Source organism: Microtus oregoni, unplaced genomic scaffold (genome assembly GCF_018167655.1).
Source record: "Microtus oregoni isolate MIOR12 unplaced genomic scaffold, Mior012 000067F_010, whole genome shotgun sequence".
NCBI lineage: Eukaryota > Metazoa > Chordata > Mammalia > Rodentia > Cricetidae > Microtus > Microtus oregoni.
The window spans coordinates 347-19,856 of record NW_024543963.1 but is presented as its reverse complement, the minus strand read 5'-3'; the positions used below and the strand labels follow the sequence as shown (position 1 = coordinate 19,856).

The window sequence follows — 19,510 nt, the reverse complement described above, 5'->3', positions numbered from 1 at the left end:
GGGGTACCTCTCCCAGTTGGGTACAGGACAACAATGTGGTATGGGAGGTAGGACTAAGATTAAAAGACTTCTGGGTGGGAGATAACCCATAGTCAGGATGACAATATAGAACAGGAGAAGTAGGCATTGCCAGAAGGCTCTAGACTGTGGACCAGGAAGCAGGAGCTCCAGATTCTGCAGAACTGACAATTCAGAAAGAATTTATACTTCTGGGCGAAACTGGCGTGTGTGGGACAGAGGACAGGGATGGATGGAGAAGCAGTATCAGAACTCCCTCCCATACATGATGTAGCTGAGCCCTTAGAAGTGCTGGAGTGATGACCTTTTAGAACCAGCTCCTTGGAGTCCATGATGGCCTGCTGCTCAGCAAGCAACTGTGACATTTGGTTGGGGACCAACCAGCTTGATAGGATTTCCACATCTGACAACTGATTTCACCTTGGTTCAGTAAGAGTGGTCCTGCCTGGGATAGGCACGGACAGAAGCAGGGATGTCAATGAAGCTAATCTGACAGAGAGGGAGGGACAAGGTCGGGATGGGTCTGAAGTGTAAATTGTGCCCACTAAAGTATATAAATCCTAAGAACTTAAGTGAGCACTCATCTTGTGATATTTTGTCTACACCCTTCCTTGCCCCTGACTCTCTTACAAGGACCATGCCATGTGCTTTGGTGTTTCTGGGGTTGAGCATGCAGCAGGTGCTCAATAAACACATATTGCATACAGGTCAGAAAAAAAGATGAGAAATGAGGAAGTACAGGAATATTTCTGGTACATATTGCCCAAAAAGTCTGGAATCATGTTATTGTGTGGTATTGCACTTCGCCTTTTAGACAGGGTCTTGTCCTAGAGATGAGACTGGCCTGAACTTTACATCCTTCTGCCTCCACCTCTTGAGTGCTGGGATTACAGGTATGCACCACTACTGGCTCAATGTGGCTACCCTCTATGCAAATGCATTTCCAGTGTATGCCTAACTATTGGAAGGCCTGGGGGTGGAGCAGACAGAGACACAGTTCCACAGTCTTCAGGAAAATGTGCCAGGAGACATTGGGGGAGAGGAGTTCAATGTAGTAAGCATCAAAGCAGAAGTCACTCTATGAGCCAGTTGTCTCTGCTTGGCAGGCCTCCAGCTCCAAGTGGGCCAAGGCAGATGGTGTGATGGGAATCTGGAATAGAAGGAAGAGGGCAGTGCCTATACCAGCCATGGCAAGGGGGAACTGCTTAGGAGGCTTCATATATTATCTCCATGATATTTGGATATTTGAATGTTCCACCAAAGAGAGCCCAAAACCCCACATCCTTGTTTCCTCCGATGCCCTTGGTTTTGTTCTGCAGAAGCTGGTGATGGAGAGGCTGTCAGGTTTTGCAAGGCAGGAACACTAGGAGAGAGGGGGATTCTAGGCTGTGCCCTTCCTCTCCGTACCCAATTGCAAACCCAGGCTTAGCTTATCCGAATGATCTGTGGTTTTGTCTCATGCCAACTCAAGCTTGCTAGAACCATGCTTGTACACACTTAAGGAAAAAATATGAAATCACTAGTAACATACAAAACCAGGATAGCAAATGACAGGTTCATTCCTCACAACTAGTTTGTGAGCAGAGATAGTTAAGCTGGGGTTGCGGTAGGTGCACTGGGAAACAGCTGCTTGTCAGGTAGGCGTTATGTCATTCCTGCCCAAATCTATAACAATCGATGCCTGTGCTGATGACATCCTAGAAGAAAGATGGCATATCTGGTTCCTCGCCAGAATCCAGGGAAAACAGAACCTATTTGCCACCTCATTCCCGGTCTTCAGTTGAGCAAGTCAAAGTCTGGACTTACCTAGCACTTTCATCTCAGACTCAGAGCTGGGGAGCCTACACTGAGATGGAGAAAATGATGTTTCTGTCAAGAGCCAACTCATGGCTATAAGCAAACCTCCCTCCCCTACCATAGCACTGCCTGTTCCCCTCCAGGTGTTCAGTAAGAGCCAAGATTACCAAACCCAGCAGTGAGCAAGCTGGCAGCTGAGCTGGATACTAGGCGGGTGATTCTCTATGCGAACTATCTCATGGTGAAGACAATGGAAAGCGCTGGACAAAATGAGTCAAGGAAGACCTATGCCATTTAACATATATTTATTGAAATCTACCAGATGAAAGGCACTGTGCTAGATTTGGTAGGGGATTAGACATGAAGGACCGCCCCTGTCTTCTAAGAGCTCACAATCTACTAGTTTGGGGAAGGCTGAGAAAAGGGGATGGGAAGCTAAGTCCACAAACAGCTCTAGTGCAAGGCTGATTATAGACAGTGCCATAAAGCAGACAAGATAATAAGACTGGGGAAGAACAAGAATGCCAAAAACTGAATACAAACTGGAGGGACACACTACTATTCTCAGAGATACACAAGTAGCATTGAGGATCAAGTTCAAAGATACCATTTCTATTTTGAAATTAAGTATCCAAAGCAACAATGCCAACTACAGAATGTAAGTACACTAGGAATAGAGGTGTCATCAATCCCCTAATCTAGCGGTTTTGCTGGAAATAGTAAAACACTTCCAAAATAGAGTAGAACAGGTTCCAGTGAGCTCGTCTTATGAGCCAAATGCTGTTCAGAAAAGGAACTATACTCATACAGAAGATCATGGGTTAATCCCAGAGACTGACTAAAAGGCATAGAGCTCCACCCATCTTAGTGAACAGAAAACAGTTCCACATTTAAGCAGGTGTGCATGTCAATCAACTGGGATTTAGGCCAGGAATGCCGGGTGGGTAGAATGTGAGGAAAGTCAGCAATGCAAGTCTTCTCAGCCCAATTGGCTCTTGTGTAATTTCAAAAAGCACAGACCCACTCAAGCTGGCTGAAGGCGAGGAGGAGGAAGTCTATGGTAAGGACACACTAGACTGATGCAGGCAGCTGCCAGTAATGAAGAACCTAGAGCTAGGCCTCCCTTAGGGTGGAACCCAAGTAGCTGTGAGAAGGAGAGCAGGAACATGTAGCTCTCCACTATGGTTCTACTCACAGGGGCAACTCTTTGAAGTACCTTGTGCCTTCCTCCATGGTCCAATACCAACCAGAGACTTCAGTTTCCTCTTTTGCATTTCACAGTACTAAAAGGAGAAATCTATCTTCTCCAATTAGGTCTGACTGCTAAGGTTGCTGCCTTTGGGTCAAGTGTCTGGGGTTGGTTTAATTAATGTGGTCCAGAAGTGGGGTGGCAAGTCACGTGGCACACAACAGGGCCACAGCCCAGGACTGTAGGCAGGTCAGGTGTCATGCCACTTCAAGCACACAAATCAAGCACAGAGAATGCAATATCATGGGAGAAAGATGCCCACACTGATCTGGTGGGGATTACTCTATAAATCCAAGACTGGGTATGATACAACTAATTGATATAGTTATTCATAAGCAGCAAAATGGTAAACATTTGCTTTTTAAAAAAATTCAGCAAGTATTTAATACTAACAAAAGCCACGGAGGGTTTCTTTCTTAATACGGTAAAGAGATGGAGCCACCTCTCTATCGGGGGCCAGGATTCTAGCTGCTCTCCATCCCCTTTCAAGAACACATGTGCTTAGAAAGAAAAGTGCAATGAGGTAGATACACGGATGCATAGACAAGCACACACTGCAAGAAGCTTGCTCACGTTTGCATGGGACAAAACAGCACACCTAGAGGATCCACATTACCCAAGGCAAAGGATGCAACTATGCGTGTGGCCACATGTTAAAGCCACACACTGGTTGCGTTTGGAGGGGATCTCACTGCCAACATCATTTAAAAGGTGATCCAATAATAGTCACAAAAAAAGACACTTGTTTTTAGTTTTGAATCTGAAAAAAAAAGCATTTGAGAAAAAATTACAGAACCCAAACAGAAAAGAGTATAAGAGGGCAGGAATGGATGTGAAGACATGCCATGCCCTATGACAGGCACTAGGCCATGACCACTCTGCTACCTTCTTAGTTAGTGCTACTCTAGACGTCAATAAGATCTTTCGCCAACCTTGACAAATGATGAGCGAATGAGCAAGAAACATTCCTTACCCAACGATTGCTGTACTAAAAACGTCCCAATAGCTCACTATGAGAAAAGTAATCAGAAAAACTGGGTCCAGACCAATTCACAAGAAACCACCAGAACTGAGCCTACAGTCTGTGGTGGCCTGGGGGCATTAGAGAAGCCCTCCTGACCAAGATCATGGAGGTCATTGTCAGTCAGACCTTGCTTCCCAGGGAGCCCTTCCAGGCTATGCACCTTGGAGAACACAATCTCCCTCACGAGGCTGTCATAAGATACATTTTCTGGCCCTCCAACACCTCTCAGGACACAACCAGAAACTCAGGCTCAACCTTGGTGTGGCTATTTTCCTCACCTGCTGTTTCTCCTGAACGGGGCTCGCAGCAACAGCCTAACTGCAGGGGGATCAGATTTGATTTCTATGCTACATGAACTGTCAGAATGGCTTCTTGTCCTCTGATCCTGTTTTATTGCCCCTCTTGGGCATGGCTATTGCAAGTCCTGAACTAGACCTGGTACTCAAGATTCTGTGGCACGGCTTACAGGCTACTAGAGGAACATGGCTGTTTCTCCCCAGGCCTCTTAGATGTGGTTGCAGGACATGATGCCACACACATGGGCAAATTTCTCATCCTAGTTGCCCAAAGCAGAAGCCACAAAACTGATCTCTTTCATTCCAGAGTCATTTGCTGGGAGGAGGATGGAGGTCACATAACATCACCAGTCAGGTGAGTCTTCTATGTCTCAGATATTTCTTAAGTGGAGCTGCTGCTCAGTCACTGACTCCAAAATAATCAAGGCTCCTGACAGCTGGAAAGATGGCTGGCTGCTGCCAGGTCATATTTGGACCATTCTGTTGGTCTAGGTGAAGCTGAGCCCTGGTGCTGGTGGCTGGGGCTATGCTGATGAGCAGTCACAGAGTGCTCTGAGCAATGTGTGATGGACATGTCTCTAGTGTGCCTCAGTGGCCAGGTTGTATGGTCAAGGGCTGCCCAGAGACATTTACAGAGTCTACATCTTGGATGAGGCATGGGCCTGCTTCTCTGGCCCACTCCCAGCCAGCCTGCCCACTCCATATGTTCACTTTCTCAGTAGGCAAGGGATTCAACTTTTCTTTTGTAAGTAAATTCTCGAAGAAAATATCATCATATCTAAGTACTGAAACAATGAAAGTCATGAGTTAACAGACAAAAAAGAATTCGAGGATACGTAAAAATAATCCAAAGCCTATAAAACAAAAATGTAATAAAAGTACTAAAAAAAACAAAGCAATAAAAATTGGAAAGTAACACTCCAATTGATATAGAAAGAAGTACTAAATCAATATATCCAAAGGTAACTTGATAACTAGTCAAAGGAGATGAATGGATAATTGGCATGCAAGAAAACGAAAATAGTATTGAAATCATTGCATGAAAGATGAGACTAGTAGTCAGGAGGCCTGAGGGGTCCATCTTTATCTCTGATACTAATGAGCTGTGGGATGTCAGCAAGTGACTTTCACTGAGCAGACCTCCTTGCTGGGCAATGTTCTTGCAAGCAAGGCACACTCCTTGAGAACCTTAGGAGGTAGAGACTGTGACTGCTCCCCACTTCACCGCTGCAAATGGAAGGCTGAAGAAGTACCATTTATGCCTGATATGAGATGAGGATCTTCCAGGAAGATGTCACTTTACCTTTAAGTCCTGAAGATGGCCTTCTCTCTCACTTTATGTTGAACAAGATGATACCATGTGAAGCTAAACCTCAACTGATGTTTGATTTTGATGTTTGTAGGGGTCACTGGATTAAATTGGCTTAGCTAAATGAGATACCAAAAAAAGGTTTATCTCTAGCTCACTAAGTTTTACTAGGAGTGCACCCCCTCAGAAAAAAGTCCCTTTAAAAGGCCATTTGGGAAAGCAGCACTTTATGTGATTATGTTGTAGGTCCAGTACTAATTTAAAAACACAAAGTAATGGTTGTAATGTTATATGAATATGTTCTTATGGCTTGGAGGAAACCTGTGGTGAAAGCCTCATGCAGGGGTTGACACAGTGCTGTCACAGCACAAATAGAGGTGGCTGATGACTCAAACAGGGTCCCATGTTGGTGAGGTCAAAAAATGTACATCAAGAGTTAGAAACAAATGGAGTATGGTGAAAAAGTATGGTAAATTCTCTACATTAATATATTAGTCCATATAATGTGATTTACAATATGTATGTATAACTAAATTAATAAATTAAATATTATGCTATTTGATCTATTTACAATCCCTAAAATTTTATAAATTCAAGTAGGCCAATACCTCGGGGCAATTTTCCTTTCAAGAAAGGTGCATCATCATTCTGACGCCATTGAATTTCCCTCAGGGGTAGAGCTTCGCAAGGACCCCCCAGCTCCCTACTTAGACCCCCATATGCAGATTTTTTCTTCTCGTTCTGGATATGAGGATTAAAATACCTTGATGGTATTTTCTGCAAGGAAAAGTAGGCAAGCTATGTTAAAATGGTAAAAGTCACTTTCAATAGGTCTACTGGGAAACATGAACATTTATAAATTGCTGGTGGCAGTACAAATCATTTCAACCTCTCACACAACAAAATAGATAGAAGAAGCGCTACAAAACTGTTCATCTCCTTTGACTGGGCTATGGCCTCTGTGGACCCCTGCTACAGGTCCTAGGGCAGTGTCTACTGGTGATGGGAGGGCTGGTGCTTCTGCAGTGCTGAGTGCCTCTTGAACACACGACCACACTCACTGCACTCACAGTGCCTGGCCGCACTGTGGATCCGCCTGTGGCGGCTCAGGCCTGAGCTCCTCCGGAATGCCTTGCCACACTTGTCGCACTCATAGGGTTTCAGTCCGCTGTGGATGCGCCGGTGCTTGATGAGGTCAGAAGGCCCCCTGAATGCCTTGCCGCACTCGCCACAGGCATAAGGCCGCTCATCGCTGTGGATGCGAGTGTGCTCCAGCAGGCTGGAGCTCTGGCGGAAGGCCTTGCCACACTGGGTGCACTCATAGGGCTTCTCACCCGTGTGGATCCTCCGGTGCTTGGTGAGCTCTGAGCTCCTCCGGAACAGCTTGCCGCAGTGAGGACAGCCGTAGGGTTTGGCGCCGCTGTGGATGCGCTGGTGCTCTGCCAGGCCGTTGACACCACGGAAGGACTTGCCGCAGTCATCGCAGTCGAAGGGCAGGTGGCCCGTGTGCATCCTCTGGTGCTTGGGTAGTTCCTGGCGGTCCAGGAAATCCCTGCTGCACGCCTTGCACGCAAAGGGCTTTTCCGAACTGTGGAGCTTCTGATGTCGAAAGAGGTTGGTGTTGGCTTTGAAGGACTGCCCACACTCCTCACAATCAAAGGGCTTCTCTCTGCTGTGCACCCTCAGGTGCTGACTAAGGCCTGCGTTCTTCTTAAACCTTTTCCCGCACTCCTCACACTCAAAGGGCTTTGCCTCCCTCTCCATTTGCTCCCTTTTTTGCAAGGCATCTTCCAGAGCCCCACTGGGGCCAGGCTGGGGCTGAGTGGCCACAGCTGCGTGGCTCTTCCTGTGCTCATTAAATTCTGACACCCCCCTGAAGACCTTCCCGCAATCGCCACACTCCCAGCCCTTCTCCTCACTGTGAACCCTCTGGTGCTGAACAAGGAGCACTTTAAGGCGGAAGGTGTCCCCACACTCTTTACATGCAAAATGGTGTTCTATGGGCAGACTTTGTGGGCTCCCTCCCCTTCCCCCAGAGTCCCCATTCTGTTTGACCTCAGCGCTGGGGTCATTGGCCCTCGGGGAGCTCCTGGACGCCATCTCTTGCAGCTGGGCTTCTTCAGCCATCTTCTGGTGGGAGGTCACGGAGGAGCTTTCTACAATGATAAATGACACACAACAGTTTATAGAGGGCCCAGGAAAAAGGTTACTTTCCTTTGTTGATAAACCCCTCTCCTGCAACTGCTGAGAACCAGCAAGGGAGGGCCTGTAAGCTAGCAGAAGCAAGCGCCAAAGGGAAATGTGGGGGAGTCCTGATTGTGGCCATTGCTTATCAAAGGAGCTTTGAGCAAGGGTACAGTCACAACTCATTACCAGAGCTTCAGGGGACCTCTTGACACTAACTGTAGACTCCCCAATCTTAGCTGGTCTTCCTGAGTTGGAAACATCAACCCTAAGAGCTCAGCAGCCCCACACAACCCAAATCTGTACCCCTCTCCCAAATTTCCTCATGCTTCTTCATGTTCCCTTTATGCTCACCAGGGTGCTTAGTGTGATCTGTGTTGAGGGATGGATCTGATACCAACAGAATTTGTCCTTGTGACAGGTGAGATACCAAAGCAGGACTCACAACAGGAACTCCTGTTAACGGAAGAAGACGGCTGGTGATATCAGCATGAAGGAACAGGAGAAGAGCTGTCAAAGGAGATCCCCTCCAAATCTCCTGGGCTGTCTATGACTTTCTTATGTAAGTCACACATGCAGTTCAAATGCATTTCCCAAGTACCAGCTCCTTCTGGGGGACTCTAAGGAGGCAGGCTCTGGGCCCTCAGCAGAGGCCCCAGAAAAACAGTAGCTAGCATCTTGGCCACATGAACTTAGCTCCTTGTTCACTGAGTCACCCCAGTACCCCACTGCTGAATGTCATGCTCTTCCCAGACCTCTACAACACTTAAACCAAACTCTTAACTGTTCCTTCTTCAAAAAATCCCCCACCCCATGCAAATACCTAATGGATAAACAAGAGCTCTCAACAATGACCTTCAATCAACTGGCCATATGATTGGTATAATTTATGTGTGTGTGTATGTGTATGTACAATATACCATAGTATATATAGTACATATATACTATATATATTGCATTTATTTGTATATATTGGTATAATTTATCATCTCAGCCTTATGATTAAGATATAGCATTGTTCTGATCAATTTAATGTTTGATATGTTTTTTATTTGAAGACAATGTACTGCATTTTAAAAATACTCTAAATTATGACAGGTTTGCTCTAATTTTAATTTTTGCATTTATTTCTTTAGTGTGTGTGTGACTATGTGTGGATGTTCATACCATGGTGTGCTTGTGGAAGTCAGAGGACAACTTGCACAAATTGATTGTCTCCTCCTACTTCTGGGGATTGAACTGAGGTCAGCAGGCTTCTGTGGCAAGAACTTTTACCTGCTCAGCCATTTCACTGACTACTGTTCTAATGTCCTTCAAGTGAAAGATGGGAATGAAGAGATTTTTCCATGCCATGAGGAGTTGGGGGAGCTGTTGTTGAGTGAAATGGTGTGTGGGTGGCCATGTATCCTCAGCTCCACTTTCAGTAGATGGTGAGTCTGAAAAGCTCTGGGAACATCCTTACCAATGGAGGTCACAGTCCTGGAATATGCCACTGCCTGCTGCTCCAGGTTCAGACTCAGATTCAGCCAGTTCTGTTCTGTGAGGTACCACGGTACAACATCAAATGACACCAAGTCCTGAAATAAATCCATTGATAGTCAGTCTTTTAACCTAATCTGTAATAAGGAAGGGTGGCACCAGTGATGTCGGGGGCAAGAAGGATAGGGCCTGAAATATTCACATCGGTGTATGTTACTAATGTGGAGCTCCAACCACAATCCCAAGGAGTCCTAGAAAGAAAACATGATCAAGCACAATGAGACCTGGGCTGTCTAGCATGGGACTCCCATTGTCTTCCCAAAGAACACAGACTTAGCTTTCTCACATATACAATGGGCATCATAAGCACACTGGACATCCATTCCTTGGCAGCCTATGGGAGAGAAGCAGAGGACAGGAAAAAGGGCAGTAGCCAGGGCTCACACTCTGCTGCAAGTCATGCTGGGCAAGAAGCAAAGGCTGAGGCCAAAATCAGGGAGCAGTGACAAGAATCTCAAGCAAGGCAAGAGGGAAGCACAGCTCACCTGGGCCTCCGGCATCTCAAGAGGGACTGCCAGGACCTGGTTTCCTGGGGCTCCGTCTTGGGGAGCAGGTAGAGCTAAGGAAAGTGAAAAAAGCTGTGAGTAATGACAGCCCTGTTTCTGGGTCCCCTGGGATGGCATTAGTGACTTCTTATTTTGTAGTTTTAAATCTTACAGAGTCTTCTCTCTCAGGCGGGGCAGAATGACAAGGCAGAGCATGTGTGTGCCTGAGAAAACATATATGAAACAGCAGGAAAGTAGGCTGGGAAAGAATTAATATAGGTAGGCCAGAGGAGGGCAAGATAAGACAAACAAATGCCAGTCTAGGCAGAGTCGGAGATAGCTACAGAGAGCTGCTGGTAGGAAGACTAGCTGCCAGAGACTGGCTGACTACAGAGTTTCCCTAAAGTAAGCCTGGGTGAGTTCAATACTCATACTATAAAGGGAAGAAGCACACTAAAGAGAGTACCAGAAGAACTAACTCAGAGATAAGGGGTCCTTTCATGGACACTTGAAACTGATGAGGCCACAGAAAGGAAGAGAGATGACAAAGAGCAAGAACCTGAACTTCTTTACTAGCAGTGGGGTCTTTAAAAGTACACCCTAGTATAATAAGTCATTGGGAGAAAACCATGAAGAACTCTCTTATGTTATTCAACAAAATGGGAAGTTGAAAAAATACCTGGAGAAAAGTACTTCTAAGAAAAGTTATTCAAACACTACATTGATAAAGAAAACATTACATGTGTATGTGGGTGACCTTTTCCTCCACATTCTGATGTCAACTCAATACAACTCAATATTAAGTGAAAAGGAAGCATTTTAGCATTATCTGAAGGACAACAAAACCCCAGGTACTCAGAAAGACTTAACTATGGCATCTTTGAAAAGGTAAATGAAAATGTCCACATGTATGGCCATGGTAGAGTAACAAGTTACAAACATGTGTTCAACAACAGTTTTTAATACCAGGGTAGTAGGAAGCCCAGGATCAAGACTGCAAGAGAAACAAATAAGGCAAGTCTTGTCACCAGTTTAGTGCTCTGCTTGGTAGCAATGTCCAGAATGAGAGTGTAGGAGGGGTGAAAGCAAATGGACAGAGCTTAGCAACCTCAACAGAAGCTTCAGGGTGGCAGGGGAAGAGGGAAGTTGCAGAGCAGAGTTCAGAAAGCACTGTGCTAGGTAGGAAAAAGAAGTGAAAAGGCTTCCCTTGAATCTTTTCTGACTACAAGTACTGAATGAAACTCCCAAGGACTGTAAGGTGAACAGTTCCCAAGATCTTACCAACTCACATAGAGTTTTTATGATTCCCAGGGACATTCAGAGGCCAATACAGAGGGACCATGACGTAACGGTAAGATCTGTCTATCCTTAAAGTCCAAACTACAAAAGATCTGCCTTATAAAAACTTAGTACCGGCCCCAATGACATCAAAGTGACCTACAAATAACTACTTGTAACCCTCAAAGTCTAGACACTCAACAAACTAATCATTATAACATGTAATTCCCAGTAAAAATTGAACTGCCAAGAAACACAAAATATGCCACCAACAGTTAAGATAACAGTCAAAGAAGCATCCAAAAATGGATAGAACTAATAGATAAAGAAAAATGATAATTTAATTATGCCCCAGCACTGAAAGAAAAACAAGGACATGGGGAGATACAGAAGATATAAAATAAAAAGAACCAAATGAAATTTTTGCAGATAAATGTATATAAAATTAAAAATTTCACTGGGTGTCATTAGTAGATTTGATACTATGAGAAACAGTGGAAAACATGAAGACATGGCAACAACTGTTACCTAAATGAAGCCAGAGAGAGAGCTACCATCAAAATTCAATTTCTAAAAATGGTAAGAGAAAACTCTTAAAAGTACCTGGAGGAAAGAAATGATGCAAAAGAAAGAAAGCAATTAAGTCTTATAAAATTTTATAGTCAGAAAAAATATTAATCAAAAATGAAGAATAAATATTTTATACAAAAGCCAACGTTTAGACAATTTGTCATTAGCAGCTCTGTACCATAGAATATACTAAAAGAGTCGGGTGGTGGTGGCGCACGCCTTTAATCCCAGCACTCAGGAGGCAGAGGCAGGCGGATCTCTGTGAGTTCGAGGCCAGCCTGGTCTACAAGAGCTAGTGCCAGGACAGGCTCCAAAAAGCTACAGAGAAACCCTGTCTCGAAAAACTTTAAAAAAAAAAAGAATATACTAAAAGAAAACATTCAGGTGGAAGAAAATGGAATCAGATTTAGAAATACACGAAGAGTGTAAAGCCATAGGGAAACATAAGACTTTCACCTTCTGCATTTCAAAATCTTTGAAATTTAACTGATCATTTCAAGAAAATGCAGTTGCTAAACATATAAGAAAAGTAAAGGGAAGAGAAGAGATGGGGCAAATGGAAATAAATAGCAGGACAGCAAACTTAAACACAGATCATTACGCTAAATGATGGGTTACACACTTCAATTAGAAGGACAGATTGTTAGAATGTATTAAAAAAGAAGAGTGCATACTGTCTAAAAAGGTGTAAAGGACACAGACATGTTAAAAGAAAAAGCACAGAAAACAGTATTCTGTAACCAATAGGAAGAGTCTAATCTCAATACACAAAAAAAGTATGTGGGGAGAAGGTGAATGACCAGGCTGGCTCAGAGTTCTGAAAATTCTACTGAAAGGTCCTAGAACTCAGAGCAAGAAGAAAACTTGAAAGGTTTCATATAAAAATCAACAGGTGGCCAGACTAGAATAACATGCAGCAGATTACAAAAATGTGAAGATACAGGTAGGGATAACATTTGCCTGAAAACCCAAAGAGGAGAAAGAAAGCAGAGAAAACACATTTTCATAGAAAAAAGGAAAACACTGAGTCTGACCTGGAGCTAGAATAAGCACATTGATTCAATGTTTGTGTAGCTACAAAGGAAGAGAGATAAGGTCGGGAAAGACACATTTTCAGTTTCTTTAATGTGTGGCTTTTTAGACATCAAGCTGAATTTTATTGATATCAGAAAAGACCAATTTTAGATAGCGTTTGGCAGGTAAATGTGGGATAAGACAGATGGTCAGCATGCCAGAGAACAGGGCTGAGACCAAGGAGATGGCAGGAGAATGGCCCTTGAGGGCATATAAAAAGATCAGCATTTCTTAGGATAACCATATGCAGTGAAACAAAGAGGACTAGTGGAAACCTGTCAGCAGCCTGTGAAGGGGGAGTGACCAGGAAGTCTAGGCACAGCCTTCTTGGAACCATCTCCTTAAGCTATCAGCTTTATAGAAAGATATGAGCAGAAGAAGGTCTAATGTCACCCAAAAGTCCTTGCAAGCCCTCCTACGCATTTTTAGCTGTTTAGCAAAAGTGTTTATCCAAATGTGTGAGTTCATGAAGAGATATTCAGTGGACAAACCCTCTCTTTGTCCCAGTGCCACCAAAGCGGTGATCCTCTGTCTTAATAAAATTCTTCTGATTTGGGCTTCTTAAACAAACACAATGAACTGATCATAAATTTATAAACGATTTTGTTTTTAAAACAACTCACTTCAAGTGAAATGGGACATCACATCATGGATGTACTTCAGGGAAAAGATGGTCTACTATAAACCTTTTCTTGCCTTCAAGCCAGTAATAAGCTTTGGTCTAGAGCACAAATGCATATCCTGCCCCCCTTCAAAATCAACCAATTCAGACACACTGACTTTCACGCAGATATACAGATGCCAAGGTTGTGGCCCTCAAAGCCTGTGAACCTGCCAAGAATACCATCTCTTATCGTAGGAGGTTTCATCTAATAATTCAGACCTTAATGCAAATGTCACTTCCTTAAAACCTCTTTATTCTCCAGCCCTGGCAGTTTCCTCCAAACATTTTCACTAATGAAAAATTCTCCTTTGAAGTTGCTTGTTTTTCTCATAAAAAGAAAATCTGATCTAACAGGACAGTACCTTTTCTCCATTGGCTACCCCTAAATTCCCAGTGTCTGTAGCAGCTCCTGGCAACATGTAGGACATGGCATGATGTAGGCCTATGTTTCACAGCTACCTTTAAACCATACTATCATTATGCCATTGCAGAGCCTCGCTGCATAAATACATTATACTTTTCCTATCTCTCTCGCTCTCTCTCTCTCTCTCTCTCTCTCTCTCTCTCACACACACACACACACACACACACCTTTAATGGAACTAATCCCACTGAAGTGTTTTTTCTTAAGTGGCATGATAAACTGTTAAAGCCGTGGAGCTACAACTCTAAAAGAACTGTTAATTATTCTTCCTATATAGCAATAGAAGCAGCCCTTCCTGTACTAGTTCACCCTAGGGATTTGGCTTGAGAGCACGTTAGCTCCTGGTGGCTATGTGACTGCCACCCACAATAACAGAGCCCCTGACCACACAGAGATAATTTAAAAGGTACTCATGAAAACAAGAGGGAAAAGGTGGGCCCTGCTTTCACAAAAGTAACTAAATCTCTATGCAATTAGCTAAGTGTAGCAGGAAAAAGGCTTATCCTAGGTATAGGAAAATCACTTAAAAATGATAATAGACATGAATCCACCGATCCTGAAGACAACTGGGTCACTTAGTGTCTGTGTTGTACAACTATTCCACTTTAAAATGATGGAATATAATCTAGAAAAGAAGCTGGATGCTGTGACAACAGTGACAAGCACAGGTGACCATTGCCTTCTGAAATGGATCTTTGGCGATCAAGGTCCAATCAACTCCATATAGAATATGAAAGTAATTGGAGTGCACCCAGTGGACGTGGAGGGCAACGCTAACCTTGAACATAAGACACTTTTATTCAGGATAGAAAAACATACCCTGAATCCTTGGCCTAGGCCTGAAAAAGCATGGGATAAATCCGGACTAGCTGAACATAGCGGACAATGAGGAATACTGAGAACTCAAGAACAATTGCAGTGGGTTTTGATCCTACTGCACGTACTGGATTTGTGGGAGCCTAGGCAGTTTGAATGCTCACCTTACGAGACCTGGATAGAGGTGGGCAGTCCTTGGGCTTCCCACAGGTCAGGGAACCCTGATTGCTCTTCGAGCAGATGAGGGAGGGGGACTTGATCGGGGGAGGGGGAGGGAAATGGGAAGCGGTTGTGGGGACGAGGCAGAAATCCTTAATAAATAAATAAATTTAAAAAATAAAAAAAAAGAATTTTCTATGGCATACTAGTAAGTGGGAAAGGAAGCTGGGGGAATCCCCGCAGGAAAACAATCTTTCAAGGCAAATAAGACTGTCTTTCTTTCCATGGGACACAAAGGCTTTGTCAAGGTCAACTGCAAACTTCATGTTGGGTCTAGCCAAGTCCATGGCTGCTGCAGCTGTTTAATAACCATCTGCTGCGAGAAACCATGCACGCCAACCGTGTAAGTGTTCATTGCGGGGCTGGCCAAGTGTGAGTTCTAGAACAGCAGACCTCACCTGCCGAGCAAATCCTGCTTCAGAACAATATGTACATTTTTAAAAAAATGTGTTAATGTATAGTCATTGATACTTCCACATATGTGTTTACTGCAGTATTATTCATAGAATTTGCCTGAGTATCCAACAGCAGATAAATAGAATACGGTATAAGACACAATAAAGTGTTATTCAGCCATAAAGTAAGTTTTACCTAAGCAAATTATTTGAATTTATTGCATGGAATTACAAATGTTAAGGGACCCAAAATAATCACTGTATTTTTACCTGAAAGAACAGAAATTGGGAGTTGAATTCAACATGGAGCTAAAACAACGTATATCATAAAAACTGGTGAATAATTTGGTGTCTTTTATACTTCCCTGGACAGGCATTATCTTTCTGTGGCAGCAAAGTCACTCAACTAAGACCCATCAATCAAAATGTAGTGTGGCCATGTTTAAGAGAGATTTTCTTGGTTGATAGTTGATGTTGGAGGGGCCCGTCCTTAGGCAGCAGAGCCCGAGCTGTATAAAAAGCCTAGCTAAGTAGTGAACCAGGAGCAGGTCAGTAGCGCTCCACCATGCTTTCTGTCCTGGCTTCCCTCAAGCCCAATAAACCCTTTCCTCTCTTAGTTGCTTTTGATCAGGTGTTTTTTCACACCACCAGAAAACCAAGCTAGAAGAGAGCATATAATTTAACTGTTCAGTTCCCTTTAGGGCCAGGGCAAATATGTTTCAAGGTTGTGAACACTCGAAAGAGATCTGGTTCTAATGGGTGCTTTCAGCTCCCTCTCCCACACTGTGATTCCCTGGTCTCCCCATTTTCCTTGCCCGGCAACCTCTTTGCCTGGCACTGTGTCTAAGATTGCCAGAATTGTTTCTGGCTAAGTAGTTCATCAAGATTAGCATATATGAGCTTCCGGAACCCAAACACGTCTTCACTGTCTTGTGCTGCTACCCATGGGCCTTGCTGCAGCACAGCAGACACATTCTGCAAACACCTAGACTTACCCAAAAGAGACACACAGGGATGACTCATCTTGTTTTAGACCAGTTCCAAGAGATTAGTCCAGCAGGGACGGTCTCACCTGTTGGATTGAAAGAACTCAGGTGAACAGAAGCAGGCTCATGTGTGCATCTTCCAGGAACCTGTCCGTTGGTAACGAGCGCTCAAGGGCAGGACAAGCTGTGTAACTGAACCGGCACTGCCAAGGTCTGGGTGTGCCTAGGTGAGTCCAGGGTGCAAGGCCTACTGAGTGGGCCCCGGGGCTACAGGTGCGCCTGACATGTATGTTCCCAAATGAACCTGGCAGGCCAGGAGGTGGGCAAGAAGCTCATAGGTCCATCTTGTACTGTGAAAGTTGGCTGCTACTCAAAAAGCAGAGACTCCTAAAAGGCCAAAAGTGATGGCTGTCTTACCAGGAAAGTCTGTTTCTCTTGGGCTATTTGTGCCTGTGTTATCTTTTGTCTGTATGTGTTTTCTCTCTCACATTGCCTGGGCACCTGTCTTTCTGTTTAGGTTTTCCTCTTTATTCCATTCTATTAAAAGCCAGAAGGTAGACCATAAGGAGATTTTGTAGTGTTTGTTGTGTTTAATTGAGGAAAGATTTATGTTTCCATTTCTCCAAGAATATGCACTGATATCTTTCTAAAATTCAAAATAAATTGTAAGTATAGAATCACTGACGTTACACTGTGCAAATATAAAAGATTCCAAACTGGGGATATGGTGAATGGTTATACAGCTGCCCCAGGTCACCCAAAGAACCCAAACAGTTTTGGAAGGGCTGGATCATTGTGTTAGAAGCTAGGCTTATGAAAAATCTAGTGGCAGAACAGCAGGTCTGGGTGGGTGTCATGGAATTGGCATATTTCAACATGTAGACATTGGGGCTGTCTAGATTTGGAGGTTCCCTCATGTCTCATCAGACCGTTTTCCCATCCAGGAGCTTCCTTCTGAAGCTGTGCTGGTGATCAGACCTCAGGCAAGAGAACTCACTTTTTAGCTGACTTTCTAAAGGGTCTATCACTGACAAAAGGCTAGAAATCACTGTGCCATGGAATTCTAAATCTAGGTCCAGGACCACTTTGGGGCAATGGACCAGACGATGTCAGACACTGTGAATGTTGTTTCTATAACAAGGCCCAATGGGAGAAGGGAGAAGGCAAGTGGTCCTACCTAGGAGAGGTGCTATTCAACTAGTCCTATACGAAATTGTCTCCTAAAGGAAAACGTAAAGGCTGAGGATTAGAAGGAAATGTTCTACTGACCAAGGACACCGGAGGGGGCTGCCTGCCTCTGAGTCCAAGGCTGGCTAGAGAGTCAGCTGGTACAGGGTGAGCCCTCTGGGAAGAGGGCCAGGAATGGGGGGGGGGGACGCTGAAAAGGACTATCGGCTTTGGGCAGCAGGCAAGTAGGAGTACTCGTGTGTGTAAAATGACATGTAATTAATCACCAAATACAGACTGCAGGAACCAGCAAAGGAGTTTAGGAGAAGGGGGCAATGGAGTGGCGCCAGAAAATGTGACTCCCAGGAAGGCCACAGTAGAAGCTCTCTTCATCCAGCAAGCAGTCCCTTCTGCACCCTCAGCTCTCTGCAGCAGGCAACAGGCCTGCTCCCATTATTCTCACACAACCCCAACTCAAATGAAAAGGTAGGTATCCCCAAGCCAGAACCTTCTTCTGGGCCCCAGAGGTGCAACCCCCTCCCCCATTCTGGGAAAAAGTCTCTTCAGCCATTCCCCCACCGCGCCAATCCCTGTGGCCTCCACGTCGATGGTGGCTGTGGGGAGCGTCCACCACCAGCTCCTGACCGGTTCCCAATTCTTAGCATCCTTCAAAGAGCAGCACAGACCTCAGCACATTCGCAATTCTCGCCTTTGACCGCTGCCCCCAACCCTGCACGAGAAGGCCTCAGGGCCTTTCCATGCTCACGCACCACCAGAGACCTGTCCCCTTCGGCCCTTGGCTTGCCCCAAGGCGGAGCAGCTCTCCTCTTTGGGAGACGCCCTCTCCTCCGCATATTCTCCCGTGGTCCACGCACTCACTCAGGCCCCCAAGCACATCCTCCCGCCGCCCCGCATGCTCTTTTGGGCCGCACATCCTTGATCGCACACATCTCTCATGATCACTCGAGTTGCACGTCCCTCTCGGGGTCTGCACGCTCACCCGGCCCGCAGCACCTGACTCTGGGCCCTCGCAGAAGCGGAGCTGGCGCTGTGCAAGCAGGCCCGGCGTGGCAGGAAGCGCCAAGGAGCCGCCAGCGCCTGCCTGGCGGAGCCCTGCAGCTCGGTGGCGCGTTTCCGGAGCCGGGGTGTTGGGGGTGGAGGGTGGGGGGCCGCCTGGGGTACTGAGAGTGAAGCCCCGCCCCGGCCTCGGTCCCGCCCGGCCTGTAGGCTACCTTTGGCATGAAATGGGGTGGGAAGGATGGGGGCGTGTCTGGGGCGGGGTGAGGAAAGGAGGTGGGGTAGGTGAGAATGGAAGAGCAAAATACATGGATCCTGGGTGATGAGATAAAAAGCACGGAAAGAATGTAAAAACGAATGATGAATGAATAAATGAGCAAAATAAATTGATTCGTAGTGGAGACAATAAAGAAATTGACAAGGCTAAGACTTTCAGAATGATGGGAGAGCTGGGGGAAGACACTCAAGAAAAGAGTGCAGGAGTCAGAAACCCTCATAAAGTCATGTATGAGCCTTCATTGTGCCATACACCGAGAATACAATCGTGAACAAAACTAGACTCTTATGCCTATCTTAAAAGCCACACATCAGGCACCTCAGAGCTCCTTTGAGAGTATTGGATGTATAGTAGGGGGCACAGACCAATAAATAAACAGTAACCCCAATTTCAGAATAGCAGGTTATATCATGAATCCCAAAACCAGTGTCTTGGTTTAGAGGTGCTGCAAGTAGTTGCCTGTTCAAGATAACTTTTCTGGTCAATTTCATTGTTTTGCTTTGTGCATCCTTGGTGACACTAGTAACTGCTTTCTTAAAGTGGTTTCCTGAGTAAGTCACTAATAAACAAAGATCAATATAAAGCCCTCAGAAGAGAGATGAGAAGCTCATCCAATATCCATTCAGGTGATGTTTGAAGTGGTCAGGAAGGAAATGTGTGCATGCTTCTGTGAAACTGCAGCATTTGCTGACAAAATCAGCATCAAAGGTAAACACCCTGCC

General features: G+C 45.0%; 1 protein-coding gene across 2 annotated transcripts; it reads right to left on the bottom strand.

The window, feature by feature from the left end:
• Positions 1 to 6,686: 6,686 nt before the first annotated feature.
• Positions 6,687 to 18,618, bottom strand: LOC121440390 (zinc finger protein 275). Of its 2 annotated transcripts, XM_041641159.1 has the most exons (6): positions 18,495 to 18,618; positions 16,337 to 16,413; positions 9,902 to 9,975; positions 9,340 to 9,454; positions 8,232 to 8,333; positions 6,687 to 7,849 (listed from the first exon to the last, which is right to left on the bottom strand). In XM_041641159.1, the coding sequence occupies exons 2-6, from the start codon at positions 16,362 to 16,364 to the stop codon at positions 6,687 to 6,689; spliced, it is 1,482 nt and encodes a 493-aa protein (XP_041497093.1). In that variant the 5' UTR covers positions 16,365 to 16,413; positions 18,495 to 18,618. The 2 variants fall into 2 exon arrangements, with proteins under 2 accessions (XP_041497093.1, XP_041497094.1); XM_041641160.1 differs by lacking the exons at positions 9,902 to 9,975; positions 18,495 to 18,618 and having other exon boundaries at positions 16,337 to 16,347.
• Positions 18,619 to 19,510: the final 892 nt, after the last annotated feature.

What these genes read in the sequence shown, in the direction of transcription:
- LOC121440390 (XM_041641159.1), bottom strand. Translation starts at nt 16,364, where the DNA reads ATGAGTCATCCCTGTGTGTCTCTTTTGG. An exon ending in TCCCTGTGTGTCTCTTTTGG is followed by an intron (nt 9,976 to 16,336) that starts GTAAGTCTAGGT and finishes CACTTTCCTTAG; the next exon opens with CTCTACCTGCTCCCCAAGAC. An exon ending in CAGGACTGTGACCTCCATTG is followed by an intron (nt 8,334 to 9,339) that starts GTAAGGATGTTC and finishes TTCCGTTAACAG; the next exon opens with GAGTTCCTGTTGTGAGTCCT.